Source organism: Coenobita brevimanus, chromosome 65 (assembly GCF_032717465.1).
Source record: "Coenobita brevimanus isolate Jiangsu-jjx chromosome 65, ASM3271746v2, whole genome shotgun sequence".
Lineage (NCBI taxonomy): Eukaryota > Metazoa > Arthropoda > Malacostraca > Decapoda > Coenobitidae > Coenobita > Coenobita brevimanus.
The window spans coordinates 19,552,294-19,576,297 of record NC_137018.1 but is presented as its reverse complement, the minus strand read 5'-3'; the positions used below and the strand labels follow the sequence as shown (position 1 = coordinate 19,576,297).

Below are 24,004 nucleotides of genomic sequence, written 5' to 3'. Positions count from 1 at the left end.
ACTTGAATACACTCACATTCTCCATATCCTCACCATCCAACCTCACTGCACACTCCGTGACTTCATTCCTCTCAAACACCATAACTTTACTTTTGTTTACATTAACTTTCAGCTTCCTCCTCCTACACACTGTCCCAAATTCATTCACCAAACCTTGCAACTCCCATTCATCTTCACTCAACAATACTGTATCATCAGCAAACAGCAACACCGGAAGCTTCCAAATCTCACCCTCATTCATTAGGGCCACCCCCACATCCACTGCCCTACCTTGTACCTCCTTTACGACCCCATCCATATATATATTAAACAGCCATGGAGACATTACACACCCCTGTTTCAGTCCCACACTGAGATCAAAGAACTCACTCAGCTCAGCATCCACTCGCACCGTAGCCCTAGCTCCCTCGTACATACTCTTCACAGCACTCAACAATTTCCCCTCCACTCCATATATTCTTAATACCTTCCACATACCTTTCCTATCTATTCTGTCATAAGCTTTCTCTAAGTCCATGAAGGCAGCGTACACTTTCCTTCCCTTCTCTAGATACTTCTCCACTAAACATCTTAGAACAAATATCTGATCTACACACCCTTTTCCCTTCCTAAATCCCCCTTGTTCTTCTCCAACTAGCTCCTCTGTCATATGCCTAACCCTATCAATGAGTATTCTACCATATATTTTACCAGTCACACTAAGAAGGCAAATACCCCTATGGTTACCACATACTTCTCTCTCCCCTTTTCCTTTGTACAGAGGAACAATTATACCTGATTTCCAGTCCTCTGGAACCCTTCCCTCTTCCCAAGCCAATCTACACAACTTCCGTATCCACTCCACAACAATCTCACCCCCATACCTAAGCATTTCACCACACACTCCATCAATTCCTGGGGCCTTTCCCAGCTTAATCTTCTTCATCGCTTCCACTACTTCCGACCTACTGATCTCTTCCTCCCTCCTCTCATCTCTTCTTCTCCCAGCCATTCCCCAACCACTTATACTCACACTGCTCTCACTCTCTACATTCAACAAATCCTCAAAGTGCTCCTTCCATCTCCTCAATTTCTCTCTCTTCTCCACCAACAATCTATTATTCCTATCTTTCACTTCCCTACTATTTCCCCTTTCACACTGCCTTACTTTCTTTACCTCCTTCCAAAACAATTTCTTACTCTCCCTCCATTTCACACTCAGATTCAACTCTTAATTCTTTCAATAATAACTTTAACAAGTCATCTTCCATTCCCCCACTAAAATCTTCAGATGGCAATATTACAAATGACCCACGTGGGAAAGCAGATATCTTTGCTAGTACCTCTGCAAGAAACTCTACCATAGATGATACCAGCCAGAATGTCTCAGTACTGGAAGTTGATTCTCCCGAAATTGCCCCACTTAAAATACAGACAAGATTCGTAAAATCCATCCTAGACAATTTACCTACCAACAAAGCTCCAGGCCCAGATGGAATTCCGCCAATTGTTTTGAAAAAGTGTTCCCCTGAACTTGCCTCTGTCCTAGCTAAATTATTCAGACTATGCATACGTACTTCTTTACTCTCAAATTCATGGAAAGAAGCCAATATCCACCCAGTTCCGAAGAAAGGAAGTTCGTCTGACCCCTCCAGTTACAGACCAATAGCTGTCACATCTTCTCTTGGTAAGGTATTTGAAACTTTAATGAATAAGCATATTGTTAAACATCTTGAATCCAACAACTTAATTAGTGATAGACAATACGGTTTTCGCCACGAAAGATCCACCATTGACATACTCAATCTCTTAACTCATACCATCCATCAATCAATTGATCTTTTTGGAGAAACTCATGCAGTAGCTCTTGATATCTCTAAAGCTTTCGACAGAGTATGGCACCGTTCCCTGCTGTCCAAACTCCCTTGCTATGGACTAACGTCTTTTGTTCCTTTGATTTCTTCTTACCTTAGTGACAGGAAAATAAGAGTAAAAGTAGATGATGTATATTCGAATTTCCACTCAATTAACGCCGGCGTGCCGCAGGGATCAGTTCTGGCGCCAATCCTATTTCTGGTTCATATTAATGATCTCTTATCTGTCACTCACAGTCCCATTCACTCATATGCAGATGACTCAACACTACATAGTTCATTCACACTCAGACATCCATTTACAAAGTCTAATATCTCTACCTCTCAACTCAGTACAGCCATCTCCATAAATAAAGATCTATCTACAATCAGTGAATGGGGACAAAACAACCTTGTCTCTTTTAATGCTAGTAAAACTAATTATATGCAGTTTACTAATAGACAGATATTACCAGATTCGTACATTACCTTCAGTGCTACTAATATTCCCATCTCCAAAAATATTGAAATTCTTGGTGTCTCACTTAACAGTGCCCTCAGCTGGACCTCTCATGTCAGATCACTTGCTAAAACCGCCTCAAAGAAACTTGGATTATTGTACAGAGTCCGTAACTTCTTCGCCGATGAGCAGTTAGCTATAATTCATAAGAGTCATGTGTGCTCTCAGCTTGAATATTGCTCACCCTTGTGGAATGGTTGTGGAGAGGTTGCATTAAGACAACTAGACAAAATTCAGAATAAAGCTGTTAGAATCATTAACAACCCTGCCATTACATATAAACTACCTCCCCTGCAAGTAAGAAGGAATGTTGCCTCCCTTGCATTATTTTACAGATATTTCTTTGACAAATGTCAGACGAAGTCGCATCCATGGTGCCACCTCTCCATGCCTTCCCTCGTGCTACACGGGCATCTGGTAGCGCTCATGACCGGAATGTCACTCAGCCATATTGCAGAACTTCTGCCTATCAGAATTCTTTCATTCCCCGAACTGCATCTCTCTGGAACTCGCTTCCCCAGAGTTGTTTTCCTCCAAATTTCAACCTACAACTGTTCAAGTCTAACTGTTACAGAAATTTTATGAACAGAGGACACCAGTACTCTGGTGTATGGATTATTTTTTTTTCCCCATTTGTTTTTCCTTCCTCCGTTCTGTTATTTAAAAAAAAAAAAAAAACATATCCTTAAATTTGTGAATTGTTTTGGCACACACTATTTCATTCGGTAGTGCATTCCATTGATCAATTGCTCTGTTTGGGAAACTGAATTTCCTTACGTCTTTATCACCTCTCTTCTTATGCAGTTTTTTGCAGTGTCCTCTTGCTGATGCTTCTCCATATGTTAAGTAATCATTTATGTCTATTTTCCCCTTCCCTGATATGCACTTATATAGCATTATCATGTCACCTCTTTTCCTTCTCTCCTGTAGTGTTGGTAGATTCAGTTTATTTAGTCTTTCTTCGTAGCTTAGATCCCTTAAGCTTGGTATCCATCTTGTAGCAGCCCTTTGAACTTTTTCAATCTTGTCTATATGCTTTTTGAGATGAGGACTCCAGACTACTGATGCATATTCCAGGGTTGGTCTAATGAATGATGTTATTATCCTTCTTAGCATGTCTTCAATTATGTATGTGAATGCTATTCTCATATTTGCAAGCAGCGTATACATGTTCCGTACCTTCTCGCTGATGTGGTCAGCCGGAGATAGTCTGTTATTGATAATCACACCTAGGTCTTTCTCTCTTTCTGATGTGTATAGGGTTTTATTTCCTAACTTATAATCCCAATCAGGTCTTTTTCCACTTTTACCAAACTTGATTACATGACACTTGTCCACACTGAATTCCATTTGCCACGTACTACTCCATTCATGAAGTTTATTTAATTCTTCTTGTAGCTCTTTACAAGAGTCTGTGTTAGTAATTCTCCTTTGCATTTTTGCATCATCTGCAAACATATTCAGATAGCTCTCATTTCCAGTGTTACTGTTTATATCATTTATATACACTAAAAACATGATTGGTGCCAGCACTGAACCCTGTGGTACTCCACTAGTCACTTCTTTCCATGATGAGCAGTTTCCTCTTAGTACTGTCCTCATTTCTCTTTTTTATGAGAAAGTCTTGCATCCAACAAAACAGTTTGCCTCGAATTCCTCCTTGATGGTACAGTTTCCATAAAAGTCTTTGGTGTGGTACTGTGTCAAAAGCTTTCTTGAAATCTAAATAGATACTGTCCACCCATCCTTCCCTTTCCTGTATTGTGTTTGTTACTCTGTCATAGTAGCTCAACAGATTAGTAACACATGATTTTCCTTTTCTGAAACCAAACTGTCTTTCTGTTATCATACTGTGTTCTTCTAGATGATTTACCCAAGCTTTTCTTATAAGCTTTTCTAATACCTTGCTTACAACACTGGTCAGTGATACTGGTCGGTAGTTGAGTGGATTTTGTCTATTTCCTTTCTTGAATAAGGGGACAATATTTGCTTTTTTCCAAATATCAGGTAGTTTACCTTGACTCAAGGATTTCTTGAAAATTATAAATAATGGTTTACCTAACTCCTTGGCACATTCTCGTAATACCCAACATGAAATTTCATCAGGACCACTTGCTTTTCCTCTGTCTAATCTACTTAACTCCTCCTGTATTACTTTTTCTGCTATTTGTATATCTGGTAGTATGTGTGGACATGCGTGTTCCACATAGTCCCTCTCAAAAATTTTTTCTTCTGTAAAAACTAATTGGAAATTCTTATTTAGTGCTTCACAGATATCTTTCTCTTGTGTATAAGTGATTCCCTCGTCCGTAATGGATTGTATTATATCTTTTACTTTGGTTTTGCTTCTGATATAGCTGTAAAATAGCTTTGGTTGATCACTACTTTTATTTATTATATCCTCCTCAAACTGTTTTTGGGCTTCCCTCCTTATTCCTGTATAGTCGTTTCTTGCCTGTTTGTAATTATTATACGCCCTTTCACTATTGTGTCTTCTGTATCTATTCCACAACAAATCTCTTCTTTCTTTTGATTTTTTACATTCTGTATTGAACCATTTCTGAAATGCGTGGCTTTAACAGACACACATACGGTACTCCGGAATATTCCGGAGAATACCATAGTATCCCCGACAACGAGGCGAACCAGAAACAACGGAGTTCGCCCACGAGAATGCCGACACCCCCACTCGGACCCCACGGGGTAGCCGCCACTAGCCACCACCATTCCGGGCAACAACGACGCATGTCAGCCCGGGCCGTGCGCCCCTGTGACATTCAACCACCACGCCGCCGCCACCGTAGGCGAAAGACATTACCTTCGCGTGGCGGAATCACCGAGTTAGCTAGGGGTGGAGTCAGAACCTATATTCCAGGCAGCGCCCCTAAGGTAGAGACGATCTATGGTCGCTCTAATAGTGTCAAGGTAGAGACGATCTATGGTCGCTCCCATCAAAACCCGGTAGAGACGATCAATGGTCGCTCCCATAAAAACAAGGTAGAGACGATCTATGGTCGCTCCCATAAAAATCAGGTAGAGACGATCAATGGTCGCTCCCTGAAAGCTCAGGTAGAGACAATCGACGGTCGCTCCCTCAGCACTCCGGTAGAGACGATCAATGGTCGCTCCCATAAAAAAAAGATAGAGACGATCTATGGTCGCTCGCATAAAAATCAGGTAGAGACGATCAATGGTCGCTCGCATAAAAATCAGGTAGAGACGATCAACGGTCGCTCCCTCAGCACTCCGGTAGAGACGATCAATGATCGCTCCCATAAAAACAAGGTAGAGACGATCTATGGTCGCTCCCATAAAAATCAGGAAGAGACGATCAATGGTCGCTCCCTGAAAGCTCAGGTAGAGACGATCCACGGTCGCTCCCTCAGCACTCCGGTAGAGACGATCAATGGTCGCTCCCAGGGTATAGTAAGGAGGAAAGACCTCCCTGTTTCCCCTGGCCTCTGTTCCCTGCGCGAGGCCCTTGAGAAGACCCACCTGTCGGGCCCCCGTGACAGCCGCTGCCGCAGTCCTCCCCTGTCAACGCCCCTGCTCATAGGAGACCGCAGTCCGTTGCCTCTTCCGGCCCGCCCTAGGACACCCGGGCGAGACCTCACCACGCCCCCGCGACACCGGGACCTGACCCAGAGGTTCCTAGCCCTCTTCAGCCCCAGTCCCAAGGGCCTTACACCGGAGCCCAGTCCGGAAACCCCCGGACGTGAGAGGACGCCCTAGCGAGTCGCCCCGTGCCCTCCCGGCTCGCCCTACCCTGACGACGCCCTCAGTCCGACCGGATCATCACTGAGGTAACCGTGTTTCTCTCCACGAGGAATACGAGTGATCCTGTAATAATCGTGAAGTAGGTTAAGTGTGATTCCTTTCCTCTTAGAATAAGACTAGTGCAGTAATTTCATGTAATTTCCATTGGGGTAAACCAGGACATAATACTCCGTTAAAGGGCGAGAATGTGGGTAGAGACCTCAAGTGAAAATATGTGCGAGTGTCATCCCGAAGTTTTCTAAGGACTTCTCTCTAGAGCCGGAAGAAAGACTAACACATTATTGGAGTGCTATTGGCTAAGCTCTGAGTAATATAGTGGAATAGAATTTACGAGGGTTCCGACTTTGTTACGCGTTGGGAAGTGCGAGTCTACATAACATACCGGGGAGATGTGTAATATAAAAGTTGTGCCGACAGAAACCTAGTGTCACCAAAACAACGAGGACAGCGAGTAATAACTATATTCCCCTGCTCCGCACGCTATCCCTAAAAACTCTCTCCATTCCTCACCCCCACTCTTAAAGTCCAAATAAGAACCAGAGTTAATTGTCAAAGAATTCTTGCCAACAGAAAACACCTAAACTCCCTTGCTAATATCGGGCCTCATTAAATATTACCATAACTTCCCCATCGCCGTTCTAAGTCACTCTCCGTGTCTCCCTACTTCCCCCCCCTCCTGGTAGATCACAAACCCCCCCCCTTCTCCCCTCACGCGCTCCGCGCGCACGGGTATTTACTGTACTCCTAGTACTAAGATTTGTTGTATTGTCATTAATATCTAGGAAGCTAGTATCCTGCGAGATACACAATATTTTAGATTAGGTTTTGTATTGCTCTATATTGTGATGTAATGTCTACTGAAACGTCTTGTGTCTGACTGAAATAATACACGTGCATGGTGTTGCCGAAGGTTTTTATGTCCTGCCTCTCTTCATTGCACTAGCTCCGGTCTCGAAAGAGGACCCCGCTCCGTGTTGAGTTGATTTGGGACGAGAAGTCGAGCCAAATTCTACTCAGCATTACAATTTCTGTATTTTCTTATCTGCTTATTTCTGTTGTGGGATGTACTTCTGGACTCCTATTTCATAAAATTCACAAAATTTTTTATATACAGCATTTAAATCTTGTCCTCTAAGCTCATTTTCCCAATCAACTTCTAAGAAATACTTCTTTAGGTCTTGATAATTTCCCTTTTTATAGTTTAGGCTCTTTTTGTAACTGTCATTGCTGTTTACTATGTCATATGCTACCCTGAAGTTATAATTTAGTACTGTATGATCGCTTTTGCCGAGTGGAGGGTGATATATTAAACTGTCAATATCATTTTCTTGCCTAGTAAATATTAGATCTAGCACTGAAGGTACATCAAGTCCTCTTTTTCTGGTGGTTTCCCTCACATGTTGCGTTAGGAAAAACTCTTGTACGAGATCCAGGAGCTTTTGGTCCCAACAGCTTTCTTGGCTAATTATATCTAGAGTATTCCAATTAATATTTGTATTGAAATCCCCAGTTAGTATAATTCTTTCCGATTTCTCTTCCATTTTATGTAGTAATGATCTTATACTCTGGATTGTACTCTCTGCCAGGTCCTCATATTCGTCTCTTTCCCATGTGTTTGATCTGGGTGGCATGTACAAATTGGCTACAATTACTTTACCTTCAGATGTGTTGATCTCTACTGCAATCAGTTCTACTTGTGATGGTATATCTAGTTTTATTTCATTGACTTTTATATTTTTCTTAGTTAATATTATAATTCCTCCTCCTTTTTTTAAATTTCTGTCTCTTCTCCATATATTGTATTCCTCTAAGTTTAGTATGTCATTGGATATCCTTGGTGTTAATTTTGTTTCAGTTAGGCATATTATTTGTGGTTCATTTTCTCTGACATAATCATTCATCTCTAGTAATTTATATACCATTCCATCCACATTTGAGTACATCAACTTTATCATCTTGTTTATATACTTGTCATGACATGGTTCTACTACCTTCCTCCTTTTTCTTCCATCCTGTTTGTGTACCACTTTCGTACCTGCAATCCTATTACTTTGTAAAAAAATTTCTTCTTCTCTTCTGATCTTCCCTCATTTTTTGTTTTTGCTTCCTCTCTTTTCTCTTTCAGTAATTCCAGTTCCTCTTGTGTTAGGCATCTTTTTATCCATACAGTTTTGAACTCCTTTTTTTCCATAAGATTCTTTGCATTTTTTAGTATCTCTTCCACAGTGTTTACACTCTGGAAAGTCACCTTTAGAGGTCTTGTCTTGCCTTTCTCGTATTTCCCTAACCTTTTGTATTCCTCTATGTCTTTACTACAGATTTCCTCTGATACATCTTTCAGTAAGCTCATTACATTTGCCATCTCCTTTTTGTCTCTTGTGATCTTGTTTTTTATTTCTTCCTCTTCTATACCAGTGATTACTATAGATTTGTTTATCTCTACTGAATCTCTGACTAACTTTGGATTGTTTTGGATTATTCTTTTCACTTCCTTTTTAATGCATTTTTCCTCCACCCTTGTTTCAAAGTCTTTCTTTACTTTCACCATTTCAGCATACGTGGTTTCTACATCATTTTTATAGCTTTGCACAGCTTCATTCACCTGTGTTATCTTCTCCTCAGTATCACTGCTCTGATCCATAAGACTGCTTGCTTCCCTAATTGTCTCTGTGTCATTTTTTAACTCTTCCATAACACTCTCGTGATTGACTACTGTACTTGCCATTTCACTCACTTTCTTCCTAAGCGTACTCAATTCCACTGTTAGTTCACTGATGGCTGTGTCTTTCTTATTGGCCTCCCTTCCTAGTTTTTCTATCTCTTCCTTTTGCAAGTGCATTTGCTTCTTTATTTCATCAATTTCATTTTTGAAAGCCATTTCTAGTTTGTGTACACGTTCAACCAGTCTATTGTGAGTCTCCACTTCAACCAGTTCTTGGTAGAAATCATCATTTTGCTTTTTACTTTTATCCCTTTTTTTTTTTTTTTTTTTTCCAAATTTGTTTTACTAAAGTATGTATCCATTTTGCAATACTAAAATAACAGAGTATGTACTTACAGGGTACGTACACTTTCCCCATGTTGCTGTAGTCTAAACAAACCCAGCTGACTCAGCGCATTTTTAGCTCTTGGTTCTTCTTTCTTTTGTTTGAACAAGTCTTGTTTAAACTTATTATTTTTTTCCTTTCAATAATGAAAAATCATTTAGTCTCACTTGGTACAGAGCTTGACTCATACAAAGATACTAATTTAGGTAATGCCACTGGCCGTGTTGGTTCGGTACGGAGCGCCGATGTCGGACGTCTGCCTCGGATGACTCCCTCTGTGTGTGTGTGTGTGTGTGCGTGTGTGTGTGTGTGTGTGTGTGTGTGTGTGTGTGTCAGAATGATAACTTCGCAACCGCTCAAGATATTATCATAACATTTTACAGGTGCGTAGTAGGGGAAAAAGGCAATCACGAGTTCGAAATTGGTGAAAGTACAGTGGGTCAAGGTCTGTCTGTCTTCACAACCGCTCAAGATATCACAAAATTTTACAGGTGTGTAGTACGGATGAAAATCTCCTACAACTTCGAAATTGGAGAAAGTAGGTCAAGGTCAAGGTCATATTCCGAGCCGCGCTAGATATGTATCGGCAAGCGGCTGGTGTGATTCCCCCCTTGGGAGGTCTTTAGTTATTATTATTAATATTATTACTAGCAGCGATAGCAGAGCTGGAAATGTTTTCATTTTGTGTGTGTGTGTGTGTGTGTGTGTGTTAACACGATAATTTCGCAACTGCTAAGATATCATCACATAATTTTAGAGGTGTGTAGTAGGGAATAAAAACGATTACGAATTCGAAATTGGTGAAAGTTGGTCGAGGTCCGTCTGTCTCTTACCACTATAACTTTGCAATACGTCAAGATATCATCACAAATTTTTACAGGTGTTAGTAGAGGCGAAAATCTTCTACGAGTATTGTTTTCCGTTTGTCTGTCAGTTTGTCTGTGTGTCTGTTAGCGCGATAATTTCGCAACCGCTCAAGATATCATTACGAAATAATACAAGTGTGAAGTAGGGATGATAATCTCCCACGCTTTCGGATTTAGTGAAAGTAGGTCAAGATCATGGTCATATTCCAGGCCGCGCTAGATGTGTTTCGGCTCACGGCTGGTGTGATTCCCCCCTTGGGGGAACCTCTAGTTATTATTATTGTTATTAGTAAGCAGCTGGGGCTGATGAGGTGTATGCAGAGATGCTAAAATGTAGTGGAGAGAATGGAATGAAGTGCTTGTTGGAGATATGTAAGAAGGCATGGAGGAGTGAAACTGTGCCTGCAGAGTGGAAAAAGGCTGTGATTGTACCCCTGTACAAAAATAAAGGTGAACGAAGTGAGTGCAAGAATTATCGTGGCATAAGCTTACTGAGCGTGGTAGGGAAGGTATATGGAAGAATTATTATAGAGAAAGTAACAGAGATATCAGAAGTCCTAGTGAGTGATGAACAGGGTAGCTTTAGGAGTGGCAGAGGATGTGTGGACAAAATATTAGCAGTGAGACAGATAGCAGAAAAGGCTGGTGAGAAGGACCATAAGGTGTTCATGGCATTCATGGATCTGGAAAAAACATATGACAAAGTGGACAGAGAAGGATTGTGGAAAGTTTTGCGCATGTACTGTGTAGAGGGTAAGCTGCTAGGTGCCGTCAAGAGATTTTATGATGGTAGTGAAGCATGTGTCAGGGTTAATGGGCATCTAAGTGAATGGTTCACTATCAGTGTGGGCGTGCGACAAGGTTGTGTGATGTCCCCATGATTGTTCAATGTATATATGGATGGGGTGATGAGAGAAGTGGAAACACGAGTAATGGAGAGAGGGATGGCACTGGTAATGAATGGTGATGGATGGAATATCTCAAATTTGTTGTATGCTGATGCTGCAGTACTGCTTGCAAGTACCGGACAAGAACTTGGTAGGCTAGTGCAGAGTTTTGTTGATGTCTGTAAGCGTCGTTCCTTGAGAGTAAATGTAGAAAAGAGTAAAGTGATGGTTATTGAGAGAGAAGGTGACTCCAAGTGCAATGTAACAGTGAATGGAGAGAGACAGGAATTGGTGAGAGTTCAAGTACTTGGGTACAGTGATAGAAAAGAGAGGAAAATGTGCAAAAGAAGTTGAAAGTAGAGTGACACAAGGAAGAAAGGTAGCTGGTGCAATGAGGGCCTTGATAAGAAACAGAGGCTTGAGTGTTGCAGCTGCACGAGGCTTACATGAAGGAGTGTTAGTGCCAACTTTAACATATGGATGTGAGACAACGGTGTGGCATGAAAATGAAAAGTCAAGAGTAAGAGCAGTGGAGATGGGACTGCTGAGGAATGTATGTGGAGTACAGAGGGTGGATAGGATACGAAATAATGTGATTCGTGAAAGATGCGGAGTGAGAAAGTCGGTGGACGCCAGAATTGAAGAGAGTGTACTGAGATGGTATGGTCATGTGGAGAGAATGGATAACAAGAGAGTGGTGAAGAAGGTATATCTGAGCGAATTTGAAGGAGGGAGGAGGCGAGGTAGGCCAAGGTGAAGGTGGAGAGATATGGTGGATGAATGTGTGAGGAAGAGAGGTTTGGAAGTCGGTGAGGCTAGGGAACTGACAGGAGATCGAACTGGCTGGATGAATTTTGTGAGAAGTGCATGATCAGGGATTTTTGGTACCCCTTTTTAACGTGGCAGCGTCTGGATTGACTCTGTCGGATACGATTATGTGAAGCTACAGAACGTGGTGAATGTTTTTGGCGTATCCAATAGAGTCAGGATTCCGGGGGCTTGAATGATGAGTGAATGGAAGCGTGGCCCATTGGACTGGGCAATTTTGGGCTGTCTGGACATTGCTACTCTTCACCCTGCCCGTGGGTGGAAAAGGAGGTCCGGATGTTGATGATGATGATGATTATCATTATTATTATTATTATTTTGGGGGTGGCTGGGGTTTTTTGCTCACGTAGTGCCACTCAGGAATGGCTGAGGCTGATCACTCTCATCTTAAATGTCAGGACCAACTTGCATACGGGCTCCCACATTACTCATGGGGCAACACTCGATTAGAGTGTGCAGTGAGGTTGGATGGTGAGGATATGGAGAATGTGAGTGCATTCAAGTACTTGGGTAGTGTGATGAGTAAGGATGGAACTTTGGGGGATGAAGTACGTGAAAGGGTACAGCAGGGAAGGAAGGTTGTTGGCACACTGAAAGCAGTGATGAGAAATAGGGAGGTGAGTATGGAAGTTAAGAAGTCACTGCATGATGGTATTGTGATCCCTACCCTGACGTATGGAAGCGAGGCGTGGACCTTGCAAGAGGGGAACAAGTCAAGAGTGAGAGCAGTGGAAATGAGTTACTTGAGAGGAGCATGTGGAGTGACATGGAGGGACAGGTTGACGAATGAAGAAGTGAAGGAACGTTGTGGGGTAGATGTGGATGTGGTTGAAATGATTAGGAGAAATACACTGAGGTGGTTTGGACATGTGGAGAGGATGGAGAATGAAAGACTGACTAAGAGGGTGTATGTAGGTGAGGTGGAGGGAGGGAGAGGGAGGGGTAGACCGAGGATGAGGTGGAGGGATGGAGTTGAGAGGTATATGAGGGAGGGGGTGAGTTGGGGGAGGGAGTCAAATGGTGGGTGACAGAGTGACTTGGAGGCGTTTTGTCTGCGGCCACCCTTTGCGGGATTAGGGCGTCGGGCTATAGATAGATAGATAGATAGATTATTATTATTAACATTGTTATTATTTTTATCATTATTTTATAATAATGATAATAATAATTATAATTATTATAATAATAATAATTATTATTATCATTATTATTTTATAATAATAATAATAATAATAATTATAATTATAATAATAATAATTATTATTATTATTATTATTATTATTATTTTATAATAATAATAATAATAATTATTATTATTATTATTATTATTATTACTACTACAACTACTACCACTATTACTCTTATTATTATTATTATTATTATCATAATTACCATTATCATTAACAGAAAAGTACAATGTTCTACAAAATATAAACAGTTGTTTTCTTTTTCAACATAGTTATATATCTTTAGTATAAAACTGAATGCCAAACAATAGTATAACAAAGAAAATTAATGACTGGCTAAGGTTTTGAAGTAAAATTAATATACTGTTGGCACATTTTACATGTGACTCATGTACTGTACGTATATATATAAAGGAAATAACTGGGTGTTGAAAAAGAAATACAATATATTAATATCAGAACCACGATTAATGCAAAAATTGCAAGGAAAAATAATAAAAACAATCAAGCATGTTTATTACGTATCAAAAAAGCGGTTTTAGGCCTGCTTCTTGTATATGGCATCAGGTGCACCTCTGCTTGTACTCTAAAAAAAATCTATACGTGTTGATGAATTCCACTATCCTTTATATCTTTTTTTTTTCATCCTAGACATGTACTGGTGGAATCTTCGCCATGTTGTCGTCACTTACTGCACCACAATTTCTGGGAAAAAGTTGAAGTGGGAATGTAAAAAGTGTATTTTAATGGACAACCCAATTGCTTGTACACTTGCAACATGGCTTCGATGCGGTGTTGATAGTTTTCATCTCTTGTTTTCCAGGAAGCCTTCAACAACCAATCGAAAGGCTTCCCATGCTTATTTTTTCCGCGTCTCCCAATATATAATCAAATCTATCATCTCTGAGAAGTTCCCTTATTTGTGGTCCTACAAACACTCCTTCCTTGATTTTTGTCTCGCTGAGATTTGGGAATTTCTTGTTTTGATACAGGAAAGCAGCACCTGTTTTATCAAAGGCCTCGACGAATTTCTTCATTAATCCACACATCATATGTAAAGGGGGTAGAAGTATCTTATTAGGAAGTACTAGAGAAAGATTCAGTACGTTTTTCATTCCACGTTTCAAAGTATTGCAAGGTGGCCAATCTTTCTTGTTCCAGTGAGACTCCCTGGCCCGATTATCTCATTCACAAAAGGCGCAGCAGTAATTAAAGTAACCAGACTTCAGTCCAACTAAAATAGAGACAGCCATCACATCACAACCAAGCAGCCAAATACACAGTTCATAGTTAATATAATGCAACAACTCCTTCAAGTTTTTATATGTTTCATTCATACTGACTGCACCCCCTACTGGAACTAACGGCAACTCATTTCCATTGTGCAGAAGAATGGTTTTCAAGCTGTATTTTGAAGAATCAGTAAGTCTCCAGTCTTCAGTATTGTGATCAGTACTCATAGCTTCTGTCAGCCCATTTTTATTGTTACACACAACAAGATTCCCAACCATTGTGTAGAATATAGTACATTCTTTGTGTCGATTTGTAAACGTGGATACAAGAGCGTTTTTATCAAGCAGGTTCCAGTCTTGTAGTCATGATCTAACAAGCTCCCCTCCGTATTCAGGAATCTCTAGGTCATTCAATTCACTGTGGGTGATCATATGAGGTTCAGTTGTACAATCAGGATCATAACTGGAATCCCCACATGTAGAAGGTTCAAGATCATCACGTTCATCTTGCTCACTTTCAGAGTAAAAACTGTAGTTATCTGGGGGCTGTGGAATAGGAAGTTGATTTCCATGGCGAATTGGTCTTATTGCAGACAGAATATTTGGGTTGTCAAATTGTATAGCATTTTTTTTTTCCCCCTCACACCTGAACCTTCACTCACTTCAGGCACCAAACGAAAGTAACAATTGCTTGATTGGTCAGTTGGCTCCCACCAAACCACTGGAACCGCGAAAGGCAACGATTTCCTCATTTTGTTTAGCCATTGGTAGAGGTTTAAAGCACAGTCTAAGTAACATAGTCATCTCACGTGCAGGAGGATGATTTCACAAGGTCTCCCATAGACAGAAAATGAGAAGTTAAAGGGATAACTCAAGTGTGACAAGTATACCCGTTCACTCAGCTCTGCTGGCTGAGCCAAGAAACGTTTGAATTAAGGCTGCTCATTGGTTAATGCAATTCTGAGGAGTGTGGTAAATCTACAGATCTTCATATTTTGACCCATATATACTTATATTTGTAAACTGCTTGCAACATAAGCAGCCAGTTTAAATATGGAATAATTTCCGATGCTAGAAAGGTCAAAGTTAGTTTCAAAAGTTTACCGTTATCAAAGAAAATTAAAGTTGATTAAAAAGTTTTATAAAAGGATGAGTTACATTTGAAGTAAATCCAGGCAAGCGGACGTAGGTGTACACTGTGGTTGGATAATTTACTTCAAACGTCACTGATCGTTTCATAGAAATTTATAATCTTTAATTTTCTTTGATAAAGGTAAACTTTTAAAGCTAATTTTGACCTCTTTAGCTTCGGGAATTATTCCATACTTAAACTGGCATATTTTCAAATACCGCACGTCTAAGCTTCTGACACGAGTGAGAAGAGACTGAGAGGATACATACCTGCTCCCTGCCACTGCCCCGAGCCAAGTGACGGCTGTCGGCTTCGGGGCCCTGTGGGCTGTGACATCATGCGTGACTTCCTCCAAAATTTGAACCAAGAGTGAAACAACTGTATATTATTTGACTGTGGTTTGAAGCACATGCATTGCAACAAACATGCGGTGCCCTGTTCTTGTATCTTACTGCACAGCCAAAATACAGCTTGTGCGCCTTGTTGATCACAGACGTAATTGTCCGCTTGTAATTTGAGTGTGACATTGCCACATATGTAGCAAAAGTTATCTGCTGAATTTAAACAGTTCCACTTATCCTGCGCAGTTAAATCATACATGGATGAACTTTCGGAAATCAAATAAAAATTATTATTCATTGTGAAAAAAGAAGCGTAATGACTGCATATACTAGGGTTGTCATATCCGAAGTCAAAATACAGGATGCCTCCGCTGAAACCCATGCTTCTTACCCCCCCACCTCCTGCCCCCATCACATATTTTAGGCCTTTGGCGTTATGAAACCTTGAAATTATATATATATATATATATATATATATATATATATATATATATATATATATACCAGTACTGCTGTACTGTACCACAGTCTTTAATCTTTTTACATTATAATGGACAACAAAGTACAGAATTGGCTAGTTTATGACTGTAAAATGCTAAAGCACCTTAGATGCAGGTTAAGATCATAAGAATAAATGCTACAATGAATATATGAACAGTAAGCCAATAATTGTGTGCAACTGCCTTTTATTTTTATCGCTCTAACAGCATTAATTAAGTTTATAAAAAAAAATCGTGGATGAACAAGAGGAAACGGCAGGACATTTTAGTTTGCTGATAGAGCTAAACTAGCCAAGTTGGCAACACTTACCAGCTAACGAAAACAATAAAGGTCTCTCTCTCTCTCTCTCTCTCCTGGGGGCGCGGTAGCACAGTGGTAGCGCGCTGAGCTTGTGATCGGGAGGTCGCAAGTTCGAGCCTCGCCCGGGCTACCGTGGCCGGGAGGGGTAGCACCCTCCTGTAACCCAGCGGGGCTATATGGCCTTAGTTGCCTAGCTCGGGGAATTCATTTCTCCATTTCTCTCTCTCTCTCTCTCACTGCACCCACTATCTAGTGTGCCAGAGCCCAGACTGCCAAGTTAGTAGGCTTCACGGTGCTTTCATAGGTAAAAGTTTGATTTTGAAACGGTGTTGCGCGCCGTTTTCCTAGCAGCGCATGCCATACAAACATGCAAACCGCTGCCGCGGTGATACGGTTCATTCAACCACGACCGGGTTCAACTAAATTCCAGTCTAACACCTACTGTATAATCTACACAAGCTTATTTTGCATATAATGAATTACATCATGACCATAATTATGATAACCGTCATTAAACATGTAGCTGTATACGAGTAGAATCAAATCGTGTGTCATGAATAAGTAGTATATCTGGCTTGAGTTTTCGTATATTTTTCCGGTTTGTGTATAAGCAAATTATATACGCTTCTAAGTGAAAAACTTCTGGAGGGACTAATGAGTTTTTCTGGGGGGCTAAGTCCCTCCATAGCCCCCCGTGGCTACGGACCTGGTATGGCAACCCTACATATACATTCTTTAAAGGTGTAAATAATCAATAAAGCCAGTATAAGCCCAAATTTGTAGTTTTAGAAAATGAAATATGTCTGAACTCTACGGAAACTGACGTTGGTTATCCTTGCTAGAGTACCAGCCTCACTATGTAACAGCACGCCATACCTCAATGACCGACAGTATCGGAGCATTTTAGTTACCATTTTCGTAATCAGCAGACCAGTATGATCCAGAATTGAATGCTTTTATTGATGAAGTAATTTCACTGTCGAACAGTGTTATTAATGTAAGAGCATTTTTTTTTTTTCACTACCAAGAGGATTTTTAATTTGATTTGAAAGGCAAAATGGTGAAAAAAAAAGGGGGGTTAATTTTGGCAACACACACACACACACACACACACACACACACACACACACGCTCTCTCTCTCACCTTGACGTCATTGATGTACCAGTCCAGCTCAGAGGGGGGTCTTGCCCGTGGAGAGGTGCAGTTCGCCTTCAGTTCCTCTCCAGGCGACCACTGTTGTTTGCTCAAGGATAGTCTTGGTGGCGATTTAGGCTCGTCTGCGGAAAGGGCGAAGAAGAGGAAGACTTAGAATTATACCTATAGACCTCACAAGGGTCCCTTAGGATTGTAATACTGCCAGCAAACAATCGAAATCCCATCAAGGTCCCTAATTTTAATTCTGCTTCTTAGGGACCATTTCGGAGGCGATTTTGACTCATTTGTAGGAAGAAGAAGAGGGAGGGGTAGACGCATACTCTCGTCGATCAGAGAAGCTCCTTAACACCTTTTCCTCAGCGATTAATTTTCGGATATGGTTAGTTTAGATCCTTTCATACGTTATTTATGCAAAGTATGGCGATATCGGAAGGATCAGCAACACAGAAGACAGGAAAGTGTAATAAGCAAAAATAAATCGCTACGGAAAAGGTGTTAGGGAGCTATTCTAACCAGCAAGAGTACCATCCTTATCGATGGCACGAGACCCACTAACGCTACGGTCAAAATTCCATCAAGGTCCCTAATTGTATAGTTTCTTGCTTAGGTTCAGCTGTCGGGTGATTTTGGCTCGGCTATAGGAAGGAGAAGAAGAGGAAGACTTGGAATTTTGGGCATCTACTTCGCTAGACTTGGGCAGCAGCAACAATCTGATATATAACTCTGGTGATGATGATGATGATGATGAAGGTGAGGAGGAGGAGGACAAGAACGATGTCTACAATGATGATGAGGATGATGAGCAGGAGGAGGAGGAGGAAAAGAGCGATGACGCCAGTGATGATGATGATGATGATGATGATGATGACGATTAGAAGGAGGAGGAGAAGAAGGAGGAAGGGGACAACAACAATGACGACGACGATAATATTGTTGTTGATGATGATGATGATAAGGAGGAGGAGGAGGAGGACAATGATGATGATGATGATGATAATGATGATGATGATGATGATGATGACGAGGAGGAGGAAGAGGAGATGAAGAGGAATACAAAGGAAAGCAAGCAGCAACAGACCTTATGGTCCTTTCGAGGCTGTTTGTTACGGAGTAGACTATGACTACGAGATCTAATTCTTCATGCTGAAGGATAAGGAAAGTGAAGCAAGAAGGCTCCCTCCGCCCCAAAACCCTCCAGGAAAAAGTGAGAAAGGCCACCATGCAGCATGGAAAAACTGACATGGAAATTTCGTAGGAAAAGCCGAAAAGGAAAAGTTACGTTCTATAAAATTTTATCTATAAGTTACTAGTTTGAACAGCGTGAAATGGAAAGAAAGTCAAATGAAAAATCAAATAGATAAATAACTAACGCATGACATTATGTATGGGTACGTTGAGTTAACGGGGCGTCTGTAGACACAGCGTGAAAATTGCACGGGGTGGATGTTTAGGGGTCGTGTGGCAGCCTTTCCTGGCGTTTTTAAGGTAGGCAGCAGTCAATCAGGCCCCAGCTCCATTCACTCCACTGAGACAAGGAACTTTCCCATGTGGGACAAATACACAAGTTACTTCCTCAGGCAGTGACTCCTGGTATATTAAAAAGATCCCGATGAAGGTCACTTAACTAACAGGTACCCTCAGTGAACCACAATCCATCACAGGTTGAAAGTAAGAGTAGTAACCGTTAACTCAGGGCTCTCTGTGCAGATCCTAGTCTGTGCTTACACTACTGTATTTGCGTTTAATAAATCAATATATATTTATAAATATATATATATATATATATATATATATATATATATATATATATATATATATATATATATATATATATATATATATATATATATATATATATATATATATATATATATATATATGTATAAAGATGTGACACGACATTATGTACTGGTATGTTAAGTTTATGGAGTGTCTTGTTGATAGGAGGAGAATAAATTTTTGCATATCTCTTAAAAGTGAGTAATTCAGACAGAGTCAGCTGAGGATTCTCGTGCAAGTATTTGTCTATTTTGTTCTTAAATTTCTTACCTGAGATACTCTTCATGGTATCTGAGGGTAATTGTTCCAGATATTTAAGACTCTGTTGAAGAAGAATTGTTTTGCTTCACGGGACTGGAAAAGCTTTCTCATAATTTTGCAGCCATTACTCCTGGTTTGACTTGACCAGTCTATTTCAAAATATTTATTCATGTCTAAGTTGTCATATCCTTCATGATTAAGAAAACTTCAGTAAGATCGCATCTTAACCTGTGTTTCATTAGGCTAAATAATTTAAGTTCTTCACGGCACTCTTCATGTGGTCCGTTTCTCAGTCGTAGTATCAGTTTTGTAATTCTTCGTTTATTTTCTCTAATCTTTCTATATCCTTTCTGTAGTACAGAGACCAGAACTGCACACAGTACTTGAGATGAGGGCTCACTAGCGAGATGCACAAGGCGAGTACGACTTTTTCTTATTTAACTCGAAAGTCCTTCAAATAAAACCCATCAGCTTGTCTGCAGTTTTAACTGCCTTGGTGCACTGCTTACTAGGTTTGGGGTCATTTGATATTATCACACCAAGAGACTGTATATTGTTTCTTTTGTAATTCACAAGGACGTTGTTATTTCCAAAATGAAGTACAGTAATTTGCATTGTTCTATGTCGAATTTCATTTGCCATTTTTCTGCCCAGCTTGTCAAAGTATTAAGATCATTTTGTAAATGCAGCCACTGTAATGCTGAAGTAACTTTATTGGTTATTTTAGTATTGTCTGCAAACTTGGATATTTTACAATTTAAGCCTTCATCTATTTCGTTTATGTAGATAATAAAAAGTATCAGTCCAAGTACTGAGCCCTGGGTAACGCCAGTAATCACATTACGCCATTTGGATTCCTTTCCATCTATCACAACTCGCTGTTTCCGGTGTGAAAGCCTGTTTTTTAACTATTTCTGCGTATTTCTTTTTATTCCATGGACTTCTATTTTGCTTACGAGACGCTTGTGAGGGAGTGTCAAATGCTTTCCGAAAGTTGAGGTAAATAATTATATCATCTGCTCTTGATTTGTCATATGATTTGTAAACATAATGGAAGAAGTCCAATAAGTTAGTTACGCATGAACGTCTGTGTCTGAACCCATGCTGCCTGTCGTCTAGGTAATTAACTGTTTTATCTCTTATGACTGTTTCCATTAATTGCACACTGATGATGTAAAGCTGATTGGTCTGTAATTTCCTGGGAGTGACTTATTTTCTTTTTTGAAAATTGGTGTTACATTTGCTAGTTTCCATTCTCATGGGACTTTCCTAGTATTTGATGATTTATTGAACAAGACAGAGAGTGGCAGCAACAACTTAGTTTTGGCTTCTTTGAGAAATCTTGGTGATATTTTATCAGGGCCAAGGGTTTTGTTTATGTTTGTACTGTTTATGGCTGAAAGGATACTGCTGTTGTAGACAGTATAGTTATTGAGAATGGTGGTCTGTGCATGGTTTATGGCTGAAGGTAGGCTTCTGGTGGTGTTTTCTACTGTAAAAACAGATGCAAAGTAATCATTAAGATGTTCACAATTTCAGTCTCATTTTCTGTGTATTTGCCAGTGATCGATTCCAGAGGGCCTATTTATGTCGTCATGACATTTTTCTTTCTAATGCAACTGCAAAATTCTTTAGGATTTGACTTGCATGTATTAGCAATGTGGATCTTCGTTGCTTTCTTGCTTTGATAAGTCTGTTTTATATGTGGCGTAGATTATTGTGTAATTTTTTGGCTATGAAGCTGCTTTTACTTTCACTGGACCACCACTCTGGTTTACCATTACCAGCTGGACGCCTGTTATGTAGTGATACACATGATTCTGCTGTTTCATTAAATTTCCTGGTGAAAATTTCCCATGTTTGGTTTATGTCATCGGTTTCAATCATTTGATTCCTATGCATAGTTGTAAGTTGCACTCTGAGTCCGGTGAAATCCACTCTGCAATAGTCTGGGACTTTTTCTTCGTTCTCTGTTTCTTTCACTTTTTCAGTATGGTAGTAATATTAAACTGTATAATTAGATGATCACTGGAGATAAACTCAGATCCAACTTCGATGTTGTTAACTAGGTTTTCATTTGTCATTAAGATGATGTCAAGGATATTGTTTCCTCTCGTTAGGTATTCTATGTGTTGATAAAAGTCATTTTCTTGAAGATTCATGTAAAGCTCTTGTCCTGAGAGTGCGGTTAGCAGTTCACGCCACTTTGTTACTGGTAGATTAAAGTCACCGAAAATTACGCTATCCTCTTGACAACAAATTTTCACAATTTGATCATAAAGTTTTTTATCTGTGTCAGTTGACTGTGCTGGAGGACGATAGACGAGACATATATTTACTTTACGCAATGTAATACTCAGTTGAAGGTAACTGGCATCTATGTTTGTAGTACTGGGTTTGGAGAGCACAAGGGGGTGGAGACCAGTTTTCACATATAGTAAAACACTTCCGCCAGCTAAGTGTCGTCGCTCACAGCTGAAAATATTGTACCCAGCCAATGAGTATTCTGCTAATAAGTCATGGTCAGTTGTATTAATCCAGGACTCTGATGCCAATGATGTCATAATTTTCTAGGTAAATAGAAGATTCTAAATCCTCAAATTTGTTGCGTAGACTATGTACGTTAACATAGCAAACTCTGATTCTGTTCCAAACAGTTGATGATCTGGCTTTACAGGTTTTTACGTTTAGGTTGCTGCTCCCGGACGCTCCACGTTTTTCAGTTTGAAGAGGGCAACTATATCATGTAAAAGTCAACCTATCCGTGCCACTCCTACTGAGTTCAAATGGAGATCATCATTCTGGAAAAGCATATGTTGCTCATAGAACTGGCCCCACAAATTGACAAGGTCGACTCCTTGCATGCAGAGAGATCTGAGTTGGATATATGTCCTGAAAGCCTTATCATAGAAGCTATTTTCTGCACTGATCTTTGGGAGTATGCCGGATATTATCACATTAGTGGACTTCGTTTTAAATCATTGATCATCTCGTGATGCTTTGCTAGCTATTGCTCCGATTTGTTGTACTTCAATTCGTTTGTACCAACATTAATGATGTAGACAGTTTTATTGTTTGCATCTTTTGTGACCTCATCGCAGGCTTTGGTAATAGCACAAAGCCCACCTCCTGGAAAACAGCACCTCTTTCTGCTGCTGGGGGTGTATCCACAAACTTCCTCCAGCTGGCCACGTACAATGGAGTCCCCAATGTGCCTTGTTTCTTCAGTCTCATCAACCTCTTCAGCAAGGATCTGGTAGCTCTTGTATGTAGTTATGGGGAGGTGCTTCCTCATACCTTTTACTAATTTTACGCTCGTAAAGTAAAGGAGACTTCACTTGACGAGGGGAGTACGGAGTCGCTGGGTGTGGAATGTACACTATCTTTTGTAAGTGCCTGGTGGGCAGGGGCTGGTATGAGCTCGGTTTGCATGCGTCTTCCTTCTTGAGTATTGTCACTGACTCCTACGTTTGCTGCTACGAAATCTTTCAGTGTCTCAAACTCTACCTTGAGTTCCCTGTAATTTCTCCGTGATTCAGCTAAGCCTTCTTCTAGATCTCTCCTCATGACGCATAGTTTGCACACAGGTGACGAAAAGTAATCCAAAAAATATTGACGAGTGAAACGACCAGCACCCTCCTGGCAGGTCTTAAAGATGGACGGCATTGTGAGGTAATATTTCCAAAATACCCCAAAAGAAAATAAAAATACACAACTGAATAAGGGATGTTATTACAAATGTATAATTTTGTCTATAAATGAAATTTTGAATTATTAGGAAGTTGCACTTTCTGTATATTAACTTCCTTTACCAGTGAAAAAAGAATAGAAAATCTACTTGCTATGATATTGTCTAACTTATCATGAAATGTAGAAATACGCCATAAACTGATTCACTGAAAACAATAATAGAATTGAGGGAAAAATCAAAGTAGAACCTACTTTCACTCGGAAAACAATTGTTTATACAGTGTGTAAATTATTTTACTGGTGAAACAGCATACACACAGTTAACACACAGTTGTACTACTGTGCACAAGACAGTGCTAATCACTTCCACCAAAACGGCAAGCAACCAAATAAACAGTAGTTAGACCTCACAACGCCAAACGTAAACAACTGATGGTGGGAAAACACAGTCAAAATTAAAGAAAGCGCTCTCTGGTGAATAAACTTTTAATATACTAACACCCTTTCCTGATAAGAAAAGATAATCTATTTGCTATATTGTTCTACATACCTTGAGCTGTGGGAAAAATACATTCATCATCATCATCATCCGGACCTCCTTTCCTACCCTAGGACAGGGTGAGAAGTAGCAATGTCCAGACAGCCCAAATTTGCCCAGTTCAATGGGC

At 40.2% G+C, this 24,004-nt stretch overlaps 1 protein-coding gene across 1 annotated transcript in view; it reads right to left on the bottom strand.

Moving 5' to 3' along the window:
- The window catches only part of LOC145404942 (uncharacterized), a 93,148-nt gene that overhangs the window by 2,071 nt on the left and 67,073 nt on the right, over positions 1-24,004 (bottom strand). Inside the window, exon 4 of the mRNA XM_080276446.1 lies at positions 17,595-17,728. Coding sequence (XP_080132572.1) covers positions 17,595-17,728 — 134 coding nt within the window. The remainder of the gene's footprint in view (positions 1-17,594; positions 17,729-24,004) is intronic.